At 42.2% G+C, this 16,882-nt stretch overlaps 1 protein-coding gene across 2 annotated transcripts in view; it reads right to left on the reverse strand.

Annotated features, from left to right (window-relative positions):
* Positions 1–16,882, reverse strand: part of LOC138249903 (ATP-binding cassette sub-family C member 2-like) — a 546,861-nt gene that overhangs the window by 132,467 nt on the left and 397,512 nt on the right. For both annotated transcript variants that reach the window (XM_069204120.1, XM_069204121.1), the window contains 2 exons: positions 9,683–9,837; positions 6,538–6,693 (listed from right to left, as the gene is read on the reverse strand). In XM_069204120.1, the coding sequence (XP_069060221.1) occupies positions 6,538–6,693; positions 9,683–9,837 (311 nt within the window). The remainder of the gene's footprint in view (positions 1–6,537; positions 6,694–9,682; positions 9,838–16,882) is intronic.

Raw genomic sequence — 16,882 nt, forward strand, 5'->3', positions numbered from 1 at the left:
AGCTATTGCCCAGAGTTGCAGAGTGAGACCCATGAATTAGATTAGGCACCGAGGCGAGAAATCTCCTGTCCAGGGAAATTGAGCCCAAGAGCCGCCGAAGCAGGAATTGAACCTTGGTCCCGGGCTAGATTTCTGCATCAGGGTCTGCCTTACTGTTGTAATTCAAAGTTCCATACTTGCCTGTGTGAAGTTCCTTACAATTTATGAATTTACCTAAATTCTGAATCTTCTGGTTCTAAAATAAACTAAGAAAATAATATTTTTCTATATAAAAACCTATTGGCCCTGCAAACCTTAAATTGTGAGCAAAATTACACACATCTTTGCATTTCTGTGCCATATTCTTCCAAAAACAGAAATAAACCAGACATTTTCTACCACCCAGCGTTCCCCTCGGTCTCTCAACAAAAATGCTACTTCACTTATGTGAGTGTGGCAAGTGACCTAAACACAACGTGGACACATCAAAGTCATCTATCACGAAACAACCTGTTTTTGCAAGAGGGCACCTGGGATTTTGGTCCTGGCTCGGCAACCATAATGGGAAACCTACCAAACCCAGACACTTCTTAAAACTATATACCTGGGGGAGTCCAAGGAGGCGTGGCTTCCGTGGATCCCCCAATTATTTCTTTCCCAGAAAGCCCTGAAAACCTTAAATTTCGCTAAAAATCATATTTTCCTCACATTTCTATGTGGGATCACCACGCCAGCACAAATTTCCTACCACCCAGTGTTCACCTCGGTCTCCCGATAAAAAGTATACCTCACTTGTGTGGGTGGGCCAAGTGCCAGCGACAGGGAAGACCTAAAAACGTATAGAGATTGAGGCGGCACCAAAGCGTGTTCATAAGCGTATTTTATTTTACTCCAGTTTTAGGCTCCTTTGGGCACCCACACAAGTGAGGTATCATTGTTATCTCTGAAATATAAGGAAAATATGTTTTTAGACAGATTTGGAGGTTTGCAAAGGATTCTGGGTGACAGAACCTGGTGAGTGCCTCCCAAGTCACCTCATCCTGGATTCCCGTAGGTATCTTGTTTTAAAAAATTTACAGGTTTGCTAGGCTTCTCTAGGTGCCAGCTGAGCTAGAGCCCTAAATCCACAAGTGAAAAATGTGATGTGTCCAAGTTGTAGTTTGGGGCGTTTCCTGTTGCATGCACTAGGTCTAACCCCACAAGCTAGGTACCATTGTTATTGGTAGACATGGGGGAAAGCTGGGTGGAAGGAAGTTTGTGGCTCCCTTCAGACTGCAGAACTTTGCATCACCGAAATGTGAGGAAAATATTTTTTTTAGATACATTTTGAGGTTTGCAAAGGAGTCTTGGTGCCAGAACCCGGTGAGAGCCCCACATGTTACCCCTTCCTGAATTCCCCTATGTGTGTAGTTTTTAAAAAATTACCGGTTTGCTAGATTTCCCTAGGTGCCGGCTGAGCTACAGCCCAAAATCCACAGCTAGGCACTTTGCAAAAAAACACATCAGTTTTCAGTGGAAAAATGTGATGTGTCCACGTTGCGTTCTTGGGGCATTTCCTGACACGGGCACCAGCTTTCCCAAACAAGTGAGGTTCCATATTTATCAGGAGCTTGGGAGATTGCTTGGTGTAAGGAAGTTCGTGGCTGCCCTCAGACTGCAGAAATTTGCAACACCAAATTGTGATGAAAATGTGACACATTTTGGGCTTTGGAAAGGATTCTGGGTAACAGAACCTGGTGGGAGCCCCAGAAGTAACTCCATACTGGATTCAACAACGTATCTGGGGGCATATTTATACTTTTTGGTGCAAAACTGCACAAACGCAGTTTTGCATCAAAAAGTTTTGCACCAGCTTGCACCATTCTTGAGCGCAGGCGGGCACCATATTTATCGAATGGTGCAAGCCGGCGCAAAGGGTAGGCTAGCGTAAAATAAAATTACGTTAGCTGGGTAGGATAGCTGGAATGGGAGAAGGGGATTTTGCACCAAAAAATGACGTTAGGCAGGTAAGAGTTTTAAAAAAAGACTCAAACCAGCCTAGCGACAATTTCTGACGCAAAACCATCCATACCACATGACTCCTGTCTTAGAAAAGACAGGAGTCATGCCCACCACCCCAATGGCCAGCACAGGGGACCAGGTTCCCCTGTGCATGGCCACTGAACCCAGTGCCATGTAGGGGGACCCATTTCAGGGCCCCCAATGGCACTTAAAAAAAATATATATATACCTACCTGTACTTACCTATACATACCAGGAACGGGGTCCCCCATCCTCCGCTGTCCCTCTAGTGTGGGTGACTAGACCCTGGGACCCGGGGAGGGCACCTGTGGGCTTATTCCATGGTGTTCCACAATGGAAATAGGCCCACAGGTAGCCTAACGCCTGCCCTGACCCAGGTGTTAAAGCAAGCTTTGCACCATTATATGACCCCTCCTCCCCCCATGCATGATTTCAGCACGGGGATAAATATGCCGCTAAGGCCATAGAGTAATTTTTTGCACGGGAACGCCTACCTTGCATCTCATTGATGCAAGGTAGGTTTCCACATCCAAAAAATGAATTTAACTCCATAACTTTGGCGCTAGAAGGGGTCTAACGCCGAAGTATGAATATGGAGTTAGTTTTGCATCGAATTGCACCGTGACGCAAATTCGGCGCAAAACAAGTATAAATATGCCCCTTAGTTTTAAAAAATTTACAGGTTTCTCTAGGTGCCGACTGAGCTAGAGCTCAACTACCACAGCTAGGCACCCTGCAAAAAATACATCAGTTTTAGTGGAAAAATGTGATGTGTCCACGTTTTGTTTTGGGACGTTTCCTTTCAGTAGGCCTACCCACACAAGTGAGGTACCATTTTTATCCAGAGACTTAGGGGAACACAGAATAGCAGATGAAGTCTTATTACCAAATTGTCTTTCTCTGCACGTGCGCCTTCCAAATGTAAGACAGTGTGTAAGAAAGAAGTCATTTTGAGAAATGCCCTCTAATTCAAATGTTAGTATGTGTACTCACAAATTCAGAGATTTGCAAATAGTCACTGCTTCTAAACTCCACATCCGGTGCTCATTTCGGGAATTGATAGGTTTCCTTGATACCTACTTTTCACTCTTTACATTTTACCATAATAATTGCTGTATACCCGGTACACAATGAAAACCCATTGCAAGATGCAGCTCATTTACTGACTCTGGGTACCTGGGGTTCTTGGTAAACGTTCAAGCCCTATATATTCTCGCAAGCAGAAGAGTCCAGCAGACATTACAGTATATTGCTTTTGAAAATCTGCCATAGCTGGAAAATATTACAGATGAAACTCAATTTCAATATTGTTTTATTTCAACTGTTACTTTCTATGGGGACAACCTTGAAGGACCTGCACAAAGTACACCTTGCTGAATTCAGAATTCTGTCTACTTTCTAGAAATGTATAGCCTTCCAGGATTCACCATTTGTTTCACACCCATTTCTGTCACTAACTGGAAGAAGGTGGAAAGCAAAAAAATTGGAAAATGGGGTATGTCCCAGCAAAAGGCCAAAACTGTGTTGAAAAATGTGGTTTTCTGATTCTAGTCTGCCTGTTACTGAAAGCTGTGAAGAAGGTGATTTTAGCACCACAACCTTTTGTTGATGCCATTTGCAGGAGAAAAAATGGATGCTGGCTTCTTCAGCACTTTTTCCCATTCTTCCTAAAACCCACAAATTTTACCTGTATTTTGGCTAATTTCTCAGTCCTACCCAGGGGAATCCACAAACCCTGAGTATCTTTAGAGTCCTCAGGATGTTGGAAAAAAATTATGTAAATTTGGCCTGGAAAGCTTATGTGGACAAAAAGGTATGGGGCCTAAGCACGAACTATCCCAAACTCCTTTGTATGCCACCAGCGGTAATGTTCTATCAACCCACTTTGAAATTTTAAGTCAGTCTATCAAACAATTTTTCTTAAACCTGTGTGGACAAATAGGGAAGACCCACGGTGGTTTGAAGGGGTCTGTTTAGCAGCCAATCGGTGCCTAAGGTGAGCACTTGTTGTTTCTCCAAGAATAATGGTAGAGGTTAGAGCTGCCTCACAGGTATACAAGTCTGCACTAATAATGAGGAAGGAGACAATATATAAGCATGATTGGGAAATGTGGAATCTGCAGCAGTGGGTGGCAATAGTAAATCATTTTACAATATAGTTAAGGTTAAGAGGAAGCTTTTTTACTTCAATGTAAAATCTTGGGCTTTGTCTGGGAGGCGCATTTTTCAGCAATCTACCATCTCAAAGAGAATACCGAGCAGGTTAACACCTTGTGCAGAAGGTTAATTAATGCATCACCAGTCCTGGTACTCCTGTTACAAGCTGAACTGGCAATAAGCCAAAGCACAGGGGGTAAGGCGCAGGTCCCGATGTGATCCCAATCGATTTAATAAAGTGAAAGATCGCCGCTTGGTGTCCCCTGATTACCAACATTTTTAATAGTTCCCTTAATATGCAAATACTTAGTTCTGGGAAACTTTTGGCCATTGTGCCCATTTTTTTAAAAAGCCAATTGTATGCCCCCTAACTGTTACAGACCAATTTCCTGATTGGATAGGACAGTTACAATTATCGGTAGGGTGATTTACAATTGATTAGCCGAATGGGCATAAGAGTGACAAATAATTTCCCCATTTCGGTTTGGGTTCTGACTCGGGCTGGGCACAGTAGAGCAGTGTCTTTAACTGAGCTTAATAGTGGACAAGTTTACCCAGGCTAGGCGCTGCCATCTGTACTTGGCCTTCTTGGATCTTTGAACAGCCTTTGATTCAGGTAACAGGTCCAAGTTGTGGCTGAAGCTGTTGGATACGGGCATCAATGTACCTGTGGTGAATTTGTTGTTTAATTTGCCAAGATGAGCTTGAGCCCTAATGTGGAATAGTCGGAAGAAATCTGCCTTAAGTGTGGAGTGCATCAAGGTTGTATCCTGGCTTATTTATTATTTATTTTTTATATTAATGATGTTTGTTTGTGTCTATCTGCCAGCCCTGTGGACACCCCAGAGTTGCGAACAGATACCCGCGTTACTGTATGCCGATGATGCAGTTCTGTTAGCGCGGACCCCCAACGCTCTGTGCACGCTAGTGGCCTGCTTCGTCCAGTTTATGAGTAGACTAGATTTGACAACAAATTACAGTAAATGACAGATGATGGCTGCTTGTGGCCCAAGTAGTGCTCACAGTCGAAGGCTTATTATTCAAGCCAAGTCCTTGCGTAGTGTAATATTTTTTTAGCTACCTGTGCATAGTTTTTAATTCAATGGACTCTTGGAAGCCCATTATCCAGCTCGTGTCCTAAGTTGAGTAGGTCAGCTGGAGCTATCCTCAATCTTTGAAGGGCAAGAGGAAATGGGACCTTAGCATCTCTGCTTAAAATATATAACACAGAATGTGTTCCGGCAGCATTGTATGGGGCAGGGATCTGGGGACACTATAATAGTAACACCCTCCACTCAGCAGAAAAACGTATTTGAAGGAAGTTACTTCAGCTCCCCCCTTCAGCTTCTCGGTACATTATCCACACTGAGTTAAGACAACAATACATATAAGATAAGATGCATCTGGCTCCGCCGTTGCTCTGTATTAGTATCTGGACCAACCTCCAAACATTGTTATGCAGAAATGTTATAATGGACTGTTTGAGTCTGGAGAGAGGTTGCGGTATTCCCTGCTTAAGTTACTTCTCCAGAACATTTAAAAGCTGGCGGAGAGGGGGGTCGTTATCCCCAGGGCGCGCTCTGTGCAGCACTGCCCTGGTGCATTGGGACCACCAGCACCACTGTCCCACCTATGGAGGTAAACTGGCGGTGCTGGTTGACCAACCGTGGCACAACTTCCACGGTCGTAATGTGGCAGTCTGACCACCACTGGGTCGTAATTAACCCCAATATGTTTTTCTCCGAGCACTATAGCCACATACGTCGACTTTTTCTTAAACCTGTCTTAAATTCACTGGGGCATCGTAGGTGTAGAGAGGCTTTGCTTCACTTGCATTTTTTTAACACACCGGTTATTTGTTTTAGTGTGTGCTCTTTTCTTAAGGCCGCAGTACAAAGAAGAAGAACAATGGAGGGGTAATTCAATGTTGCTTGGTTTAACCTTTTTGTAATATGAATTTAGTGTGATTTTTACCTTTTTTGGTGATTTTCTCTTGTTCAAATACTGTATTTTAAATTTTACTTCCATTGTGCACTTTTATAAAGCACATTACCTGCCCACACCAACTTTGGCTTTTATATCGCCGGATGAAATTGCAATACAGTGGTGTGGGATGGAAATTTGGAATAGTATCGGTGCTGATGATCCTGTTTTTATCATGAGTGTTATTAATTCTTTATTATTATTTTTCAATCATTTATAATGTTATGTATCGGCTTGTGTCTTTTATGGTCTGATTTTGGCCAAAATAAAAATTTAATAGAATTGAATTGAAGCCTGCTCTTATTTTCAAACAGGTTTCTCATCTGTCTTTGTCAGAGTATTTAACCCCACCCACCTACTCATGCCCTAGTTTTACAATATTAAATAGTCACTTACTTGGATGGTTAGATAAAAGATTGCCAAGGGAACCACTGCCACGATGAAGAGTGGTGTAGCACACACAATCACCAGGATAGTCCCAATCACATCCAGCATGCAGTTTAACCAGGTGCGCAGGTAGTAATGAAAACGCTCATCAATCACATATATGTCCTGAAAACAAAAGCAGAGTAATTATTTGAAAAAATGGACTTAACAATAAAGTCCTACATAATTGACCGTGTTGGTTGTCTGGTAAATACCATGATCAGGACGAAAGTACAGTTTCACTTGCCCTTGATTCCTGAAAGGCCTATGAAAGAGAGATGAAAGATTATGAACTAATTTCAAAGCAACATCTATCAGACATTCAGGATGTCCCTGTATGAGCTGCCTCCAACACTCACATGAGCCACAAAGCACATGTGCCTCGTCCTCCTTCCAAAAGGGCTAGGATCCATATTACATGAATACTCAGGGGACAAAGGTGGTTTGAGACTATTCTTCGTGCCCAAAGGTGACTAGTGTTTTAGAAGGGGTCGCAGATGCTTCTGCTGAGCACTCTATTACAGATCCTGCATCACACAGTTTACATGCAAGCGTTCTCAATGTAGTGAGCCCCCCCACTAAAGAAGGAAAGCCTTTGCCTCTGTCCGCAAGCCAGCTTACAAAACGGGCACAGGGGCAAACATACTGCCAGGAGGTGCAAGGGCAGTGCACCACAGAGGAACTTATGGACAGTCAGTACACCACTGAGTACTCCCTATGTTATTAAACGCAGAAGATTCAAAGACCGCCTTCCCCGCCCCAAATCAATTCCTACGAGGGCGGGTGAAGTCATGCTTAGTACAAGCCTGAGTGGGGACACTTTTCTGCCCCCGTCTTGTTCCGCTAGCGGTGTATAACGGAGGTGCAGTTATAAATCACATCTTTCTGTGGCTGACTGTGTCTGTTGTGCTCATCACAATAGAAGTGTGCATTCGGGAATTCACAATTGTGCTATGGAGAGTGCACTATTTTCCCATAACTCACCTAGTCTGTGCTTGGTGTATTTGCACTCAGCATAGAGCAAAAACATGCACCTGATTTGAGTAATTCAACAAGTATCTCGATTGAGAACCCAGTTACAGAAGCCGCGTTATTCCCCCAAAATAATACAACAAATACTAAAGAATCTGGGGAGAACAGACTTTATAGTTCTGGGAGGACTTTGATATCCCCAGCAGCCAAGAGACCAAAAATATGCCTCACTGATCAATCTAATCTATAGATAGTGTAACCTAATAAACTTATTTTGGCCAAATGACACCAGAAGGAAGCCTAGAGAGGCAAGACGAACAGAAAGGGAATGGAAAAACAAATAGAAAAAAGAAAAGGAAAAGACAAAGAAAGGGAAATAAAGGGATAAATGGAGAAAGTACCATGAGCACACCCTACTCCTGGGTAGGAGTTACCACATTGTCATCTTTGGTACTTTCACCACATGAGACAACAAAATGCATGCTAACGTCACACAAGTGGGGGCCTGCTCCTCTATCTATATTTTACTGCCAGTGCCCTACAAACTAAAACCAGCGCTGGTGGTGCAGCCTTGTACTGTGTCCATGGCTGTTACTTTCCGAGAGTGTGCTGTAATCATCTGTATGCTCATATATGCATATATGAGACACACATGGATTTACACATTTCTAGTTAAAAACTTAGGACTTTCCCCACAGTTGACTATAAAATCAGTGCAAAAACAACAAGTGATGGACGGAATGCTGAACAATGTCAAACATTCACCCCCAGTACAGAGATCTGGGCCTAACTCCATCGTTTTTTTTTGCCACCCATGCCGTTCCAGTTTGGACCCAGCTATATGCAAATCAGTCTTGACCCTGTTCCCAATGGGAACAGTCCAGCCCGAACTGCCAAGCCAGGTCCTCCCTGGACTGGAAACAAGCATCCTAGGACCGGTTTCAGGGTATCATCCTTCATCAGCCAGGCTAGCTTTGATTCCAGTGGCATGGGGAGCACGGGACCCACGTCTGGGCATACCCTTCCCACTTGGGGAGACAAATGCAAAAACAACAAGTGATGGATGGAATGCTGAACAATGTCAAACATTCACCCCCAGTACAGAGATCTGGGCCTAAATTCATTGCTTTTTTGTCACCCATGCCGTTCCAGTTTGGACCCAGCTATATGCAAATCAGTCTTGACCCTGTTCCCAATGGGAACAGTCCAGCCTGAACTGCCAAGCCAGGTCCTCCCTGGACTGAAAACAAGCATCCTAGGACCGGTTTCAGGGTATCACCCTTCATCAGCCAGGCTAGCTTGATTCCAGTGCATGGGGAACACTGGACCCACGTCAGGGCATACCCTTCCCACTTGGGGCGACAAATGCAAAAACAACAAGTGATGGACGGAATGCTGAACAATGTCAAACATTCACCCCCAGTACAGAGATCTGGGCCTAAATCCATAATTTTTTTTGCCACCCATGCAGTTCCAGTTTGGACCCAGCTATATGCAAATCAGTCTTGACCCTGTTCCCAATGGGAACAGTCCAGCCCGAACTGCCAAGGCAGGTCCTCCCTGGACTGGAAACAAGCATCCTAGGACCGGTTTCAGGGTATCACCCTTCATCAGCCAGGCTAGCCTGATTCCAGTGGCATGGGGAGCCCGGGACCCACGTCTGGGCATACCCTTCCCACTTGGGGCGACAAATGCAAAAGCAACAAGTGATGGACGGATTGCTGAACAATGTCAAACATTCACCCCTAGTACAGAGATCTGGGCCTAAATCCATCGTTTTGTAGATCAGCACACATTTTCCTTGCTAAATTTAATATACTTTGGATTTCCACTTTCACTCAACTTCAAGATCGAGATTTTCTATTCACAATCCATGCGGCCAATGCCATGCACACAGTTCACTGGAGAAAACCTTTTTATCGGCAGATTTCAGAATTGTATCATGCTGAGAGTATTTCAAAAGTCGCACTAGATTATTTTTATAGGTACGAATTCAAGTTTAAGATCCATCCCAGTCTTCATTACTGTATGCTTTTCAGATATAGATGGAGTCGGCCAATTTTAGAGTGTTTTTGTATAAACCTCAAAGAAGAGAACTTGGTTTATGCGCAGGCATTTTCACAGCTGTATTTCATTGTGATACCTTGGTAAAGCGGTTAAGTACTTGGCCCATGGGAGTAGTTTCAAAAAACTGTAGCGGAAGGTGCAAGACACTGTCTAACATCTGATGATGTAATGCTCTGGAGGCACATATTGTTCCTCTGGTCAGCACGTAAGCCCCATAGCACACCAGGAGACCTGAAAAAGACACAATTTTAGAACAGATCAATATGTATGCTGTCAGCAAATTCACAGATTATACAACCTTTTATGAGTTACATAGTTTCAGGATGTGTGCAAAAAGTGAGCTGAAAATCAAACATCTATAATATTTGTCCAGTACTTGAAAAAAGTCCATATTCAAAGATATCTAAAATGTATTTGGAGTTGAGCTGTGCTACCTCTTTTTAACGCTAGAAAAAATAGTCCCACAGAAGGTCAAGTAGCCAGAAAGGCATTGTATTGAACATGGGTGCAAAAAATGGACAGGAACTATGTGACACTATGTGACGGTATCTGCTGACCCTTTACTGTATGCCTTACGAAAACCTCTAAGTTCATACATTCATACAAATAATTCCTAGTGAATCCCATTAAAACCTGCTGGTAGACTAGGAAGAAAAGGCCTCTGTGTGACATTAATGTATCGTCTTCCCCAGCTTGGTAATCACAGAATAACTGTAAACCACATGTCTTTACTCCTCTGCATGTACGTGTTAACTCCAACATTCTATACCAAACTCTTGTACATTCTATTCTACTGATTACATCACACACTGATACAGAGTTCTTGGGAAGCCAGAAAGGTTCCGTTCAAAATCGTGCAGGACACTAAATCTCCCCCTCTGTTAAATGAAAAGTTGCAAATCTTTAGAAAATCATGAGGCAGACACAAATAACTACATATATTGAGAAACATACAATTATATCTCTGCAATTTATCTTCTTGGTGCTTTGTGCTGTCGACCTGATCTGGTTACTGGAAGCTGTAAATAGTCGTCTTCAATGTCAGAGATTGCCAATGGTGGTAGGGAATCAGTAACAGTCATTGAGTTTTCAGAATCAGTCTTTCTTTCACTATCTTGAGTGGAAGACCAATGGAACACAGGCCTGAAGTGAGAATAGTCTCTGGTAAGTTGTTTGGCAGTCCCACGTTCCTTTTGGTAGACACTACTTTAGAAGGTTCAGCACTGTAAGGAGCATCAGATTTTCCTTTCCGTAACTGTCGAGTGATCACCAAATCTCCATTTCGGAAAGAGAGGTCTTTCGCATCTCACCTCTTGTCTGCATACTTTTTAATTTTCTGTTTTCGAACTAAGTCCCTCGTACGAATCAGGTTTTCATTCGTGTTTCTTTCTGTGGTCCACTGTGGTATCTTGGTTGCCATTGCTCTCCTGAACCTCAAAGTCACAGGACTTTCACCTGAGGTCTACTGTGGTGTCAAAAAATAAGCTTGTAGAGAAGAGTTCAGAATTGTTTTTAGACTGAGCTTCTCAAGAGTTGCACACTGCATTGCTTTCTTTAGCGTACTCATAAACCGCTCAACAAGTCCACTGGCCTACGCCAATAGGGGGGTGATCATTTGATGCTTTATGTTCAAATGATCCAGAGATTCTTCATATTCTTTGCTGTTGAAGGGATGACCATTGTCAGACATCACAATGGCTAATAAGCCCCATGTTGCAAAGATGCCGTCAAGTTTTTTTATTGCTCGTGGATGAGAGATTTTCAACCAAAGAAAAACATAAATAGTCATCTATAATCACCATTAAATTATGTCCATTGTCAAGTGGACCACATACATCAATGGCTATTCTGTCTCAGACATGTTTAGTGAGTACTGACATATTCAGAGAATGTTGAGTGACTTTGTTTGACAGACAGTTGCATATGCGACAGCCTCTGAGTTCCTTTTCAACTCTTTCATCAAAGTATGGAAGCTAAACTCGGTCTCAGAGAGCTCTGTTTGTAGCAACAATACCATAATATCCTTCGTGAGCTACTTCTATCCCCTTTTGTCATAGACTCTCTGGAATCAGGACTATTGATCCTTGCAACATAACTCATTCTTGACTTACGGACAATTCATCTTTGACATTTTTGTATTTTTGTTATTCACCATCATTACTGACAGTTAGAATGTGATTGTTCCACGACTGATGTGTAATTATGTCTTTTAACTTTGGCAGGTCACTATCATGACTCGTAGCAGTGACAATCTAGGCTAATGATACAGCAGCTGGTGTACTTGACTTAACAATTAAATTGATGTAGGCCTCAGTCATTTAGGATGGAGTACCAGGACCTTGAATAGGCACTCTTGAAAAGAAGTCAGTGAGATTTTGATCCTTTGATCGTACTCATGCAAATTAGTAACCATTCATTCAATTCAAGAAGATGGTCAGCAAAGCTTGATGATCAGTCACAGGCATAAAAGGATGACCGTACAGAAATACATGGAAATGTTCACGAGCCCATAATACAGCCAAGCCTTTCTTTTCAGGCTGAGTAAACATGTTCTGTTTGAGATAAACGTCTACCAGCATAGGCCACAATATGTCGTCTTGCATTTAAGCGTCGACAATGCTGTGCAAGTATAGTGCCTAAACCAAAGGGGGTAGAGTCAACCACAATCTCGGTGTGTAGCTTTGGATTAAAGTATGCCATTTCAGTAGCATTTTGGATGGTGTGTTTGATATTCTTGAGACACTTTTCACATTCTCTTGACCATTTAAAAGGAACACTTTTCTTTGTCTACTCTCGTAATGGAGCACTTTCAGTGGCAAAGTCCAGTAGCTGACCATTCCAAAAAAAGGAACGTACCACTGAAACATTTCAGCATTTATCAAGGCTTGAACTTTTGCAGGATCAGGCATCATGCCTCTGTCAGAAAAGATGTGGCCAAATAATTTCAATTTTGTCTTATTGAACTCATACTTGTCTGCATTCAGAGTCAAACCTGCATCATTGAGTAATTGACATATGTGTGCAAGGGCTCTATTGTGCTCCTTCTGTGTAGCTCAAAAAAACAGTATGTCATCGCTATAGTTAAATGCATTCACAACAGGTTGTACAATGTGAAGTATGATGCCTTGGAAACGTTTCATAGCCGATGAAACACCAAAACTGAGGGGGCATTTTTATAAGACCTTTGCACCACCAGTGCCTCACTTTTTGGAGGCTCTGGTGGAGCATAGTGCAGACTCATATTTATGAGGTCACACAAAGCCACTTTGTGTGTCTTTTCACTGTCTCATCGATAAGGCAACGCAGTGCAAATCACTGCGTTGCCTTACACTGCGTCAGAGGGGCATTACATGGGCGTTGCGGTAAGCTCTCACACACAACACCCATGGGTTCTGACTTATTCCCAGGCTTACAAGGATCTGCAAACCTGGGAATGCATCAAAATCTTACACCTCCTCAGGGCTGGCACAACAAGGAGAAATATCTTTATTTCTCCTTGTTTTATTCCTCTTTCTATGTGTGTTGCAGGGCAAGATGAAAACACCTCCGAGGGCTGTTTTTATGCAGAAAGGTGCCCCTTCCTGCATAAGAACAATCCTGCATGCAACACCTGCGTTGGCACTAGGTAGCAAATTGTGCACCAGCGCAGGAGGAAAGAACAGAAATGCACTATATCTTGTAAATACAGTGCATTTCTACCCTTTCAAATTGGCATCACAGAAAAAATACTTGCGGTGCTGCCTTACACCAATTTGTTAGAAATATGCCCCAGTCTCTTGTATCTAAACAATACAACATGTGTAGAAAAGGTTGGTATATATCTGCAGCTTGCTTCTAATTCTAATTGATGATAACCTTTATTTCAATCAAGTAGAGAAAAGATTTTGCCACCATTCAATTGTGTGATCATGTTAGCAATGTGCAGCCTTGGATGTCGCTCTCTTTCAGTCATCTTGTTCACCTGGCGCATGTCAACGCATATGCACACAACTCCTTCATGGTCCTTTTAAGGCACCACTACTATTGGAGAAACCCATGGCATTGGCCTAGTGGAACGTTCAATAATGTCATGCTTAAGGAACAATTCAAGTTTTTTCTTGTAAATGAAAAGCAACTTGTCTATGTCTCTGAGTGACAGGACAGACATCTTCATTAATATGCAGTTTTACTTTCATAGTTTTTAACTTTCCTAATCAATGAAACAATTAAGGGAATGTAATTAATATTTTGTGATGAGCATTCATGCTATAATTCACTGAAATCAGTCCTATGTCAGCAGAGGTTTTAAAACTGAGCAAGCAGGCATCTGTCGCCGTATCTTGGGGCACATGGATTGGTGCTGGTACTTTTGTTTTCTTATGTTTCACTGTCGCCATAAACAAACCTTTACTTTTCTTGGGTGTCGATGTAGCCCAAGTGTACACTGTGGTCTTTGACAGCATCAGCTAGGGTAACGGAGGCAGTTCATTGTACTTTTCTTCAGGCATTATATTTATTGAAGCACCACTATCGATAATGAAAGGTATTGAACATCTATTTATTTTCAATGTAATCTTTGAACAGTGTTTTTATGATTTTGTTACTTTGACATGTCGACTTTTCCTTGAGTGACTTTTCTCCTAACAAGCAACCAGTTTGACATGTGCAGGTTTTTCTGAGGTAAGCATTGGCATGACACAATCACTTTCTTCACTTTCACTTATAATTGAGGCTGAAGAACTGTTTGACAATGATTTAGATGATGATCAACTTCGTTTCGTATCTATTTGCCTCTACTGATGTCGTCCCTGTAGGCATGCGTAGAACTTCTGGGACGTTCTGACAGCTATTTTGTCTTTGCGCTGTGACCCAATTACTTTTTCCTTTGCTTAGCACATCGTCACAAAATAATTTTCTTTACCACAGCCTTTGCATATCAGACCAATAGCAGGACACATTCCTTTGTGTGGAAATGCAAATCCACACCTGAAGCACAACTTCTTTTTTCATGTAGACATCACTTTGTGTCCTTCAGCCTTTTGCTTTGAATAACTTTTCACACTCATGACTGACTCGCTCTGGGCCCCACCAGCCTTCATGTCCGCAGCTTGTCTCTCAGCATGTTCGTCAGCTCTGGCAGGCATCAACACTTGCTCCGGACTAAGAGTTTCTCTTAGCATTCCATGTCTGATTGACAAGCATCCATTGATCGCTCTAAGCCACATGGCTTCTTTATCATTACATTCATTGACAATACAGTGTTTGATGAGTGTATTGAGTTTTTCCACAAATTCATCAATCGTTTTGTCAACTCTTTGATATTCTTGATTAAAAACATACTGTCCATAATTGATGTTTGGGAATGGAACTTGATATTCAATGCATTCTTAATCTGACAGTATGTGTCCTCTTTGTCAGTTCTTCAGCATTTCCTTCATGACTTCTTTCGCACCATCACCAGTAAGATTTTTGAGATATTTGATAATCTTAATGTTATCAGTCTCTTCAAGTGCATCAATGAAATCTTCAATTGTCTCTATCCATGTAGTCTATCTATCGCCAATATTTAGCTTTTTGGCAGTGTTGAATGGTGGTGGTAGTTTGAGGAAAGCAGCAACATTGTAAATCAGTGAGGAATTTACTGACATTGAGAGTAGTGTTATCCCTGGCCTCTCTGCCTGGAATTCAGGATCAGTTTGATTCGTGCCCTGGTCCTAGCACTGCGATAGGCCAGTCTCGGGGTCAGCCTTGATGGGCTCTTTAGCAGAATAGCTGTCTGTCAAGTTTCTGAACGTGGGAATGTGGACTGCTCCTTTAGCCAACCCCGGGCACTTCTCTTGGGTCCTCCGTCAACTGGGGTATGTGAGTCCTGTCTATCAGGCTCAGTAAGTTATTTACTTTATTCTTTTTATACTTAAGTTTGAATTGTCTCACACCTGGTTGATTTCTGCCTTGTAGCGCTATTTAATATCTGATAACTGTCTTTAACTGTGCTTTGTAAACCTGGTTGAATCCGCCTTCAGTGTTAACACTCCGTAGTATGTATAACTTTGTTTTGCGTGGCAGCACAGGACCTTTTTGTAAGATCTTGGTCATAGTTTCTTGACCAACTATGCATAGTTTTTTCTGTGACGCTCTCTATCCATTCACACTGTTCACATCAGCTACAGTTGCGCTTTGACTCCACATATCCAACTGTCAACTAGGAACTTTGACAAAGGCACATGTGGCATGCGTGAGGAGTTTGCTTGGACCACGGCAAACTCTCCAGGACAGCACTTTCTTCTTTGGGTTACTTACCCCTTATCTTGTCACCAGTTGTAGCGTCTTCCCCAGCCTGGTACCCACTAAATAACTAGGCCACACACACAGCTATAAATCACACATCTTTTTTCTTCCTGTTGTACCTGTTAACCACAACACTCTAAACCAAGCTTTCGTACATTCTATCGATTACCTCACACATTAATACGGAATACTCGGGGAGCCAAAAAGGTTCTGTTCTAAGTCATGCAAGACACTACAGTGAGATTAAGAGACCAGATGTCCTCGAAGGAGTGTGTCATGATGCTGTTAGTACTGATTATGTAAATGGCGAATCAGACTTTAATAAGATTTGGAAAGTGCATGTTGTAATGAGGCGAATGGGTGAAAAGTGAAAGTGTAAGTCAGTAGGATTTCTTGTTAGGTGCAGAGAAATTGAAAAGAAATGGGAGGAGAAGTTCTCATTAACTGGGAATAAGGGAAGGCCCAAAAATATTCAAACTTGGAGTTTTATTACAGGAACAAAAGAAACTCCAGCCACAGCACTATAATAGCTGTCACAAATGACAAATCATAGCTTCCTTGAACATAAACATTCTATTACAGAATTATGAAGGAGAGTATAACATATAGCTAACAGGGGAACACTATACTTAAAATGAATAAACCAATACAAAATAACAAATACATGAGCATGTAAAAAGGACCACATACCTCCCTTCCCAATACAGGTCGGCATTACACTCTTAGACTTGTTCTGATGATCCAATCACCACAATTCAATTAAAGTCACACGATAAGGAGCACTGAAATGTGAAACAGCTTGCCCATTTCCTGGTAATTTAATCCTAACACATTCCGCCACCTTGTCTTTTTTAGGTTTGACAACTTTCCACTAATTATAATTTTGCTTTCTACGCATCTATATATGTTCCTCCCTTTCCTTCAATGATGATCGCTCCTGATTGCACCCACGCTCCATATCATCATCATCATCATCATTAGCTTTATTTCGGTAAATATAAATACCATA

The sequence above is a fragment of the Pleurodeles waltl genome, chromosome 8 (genome assembly GCF_031143425.1).
Source record: "Pleurodeles waltl isolate 20211129_DDA chromosome 8, aPleWal1.hap1.20221129, whole genome shotgun sequence".
NCBI classification, from domain to species: Eukaryota; Metazoa; Chordata; class Amphibia; order Caudata; family Salamandridae; genus Pleurodeles; species Pleurodeles waltl.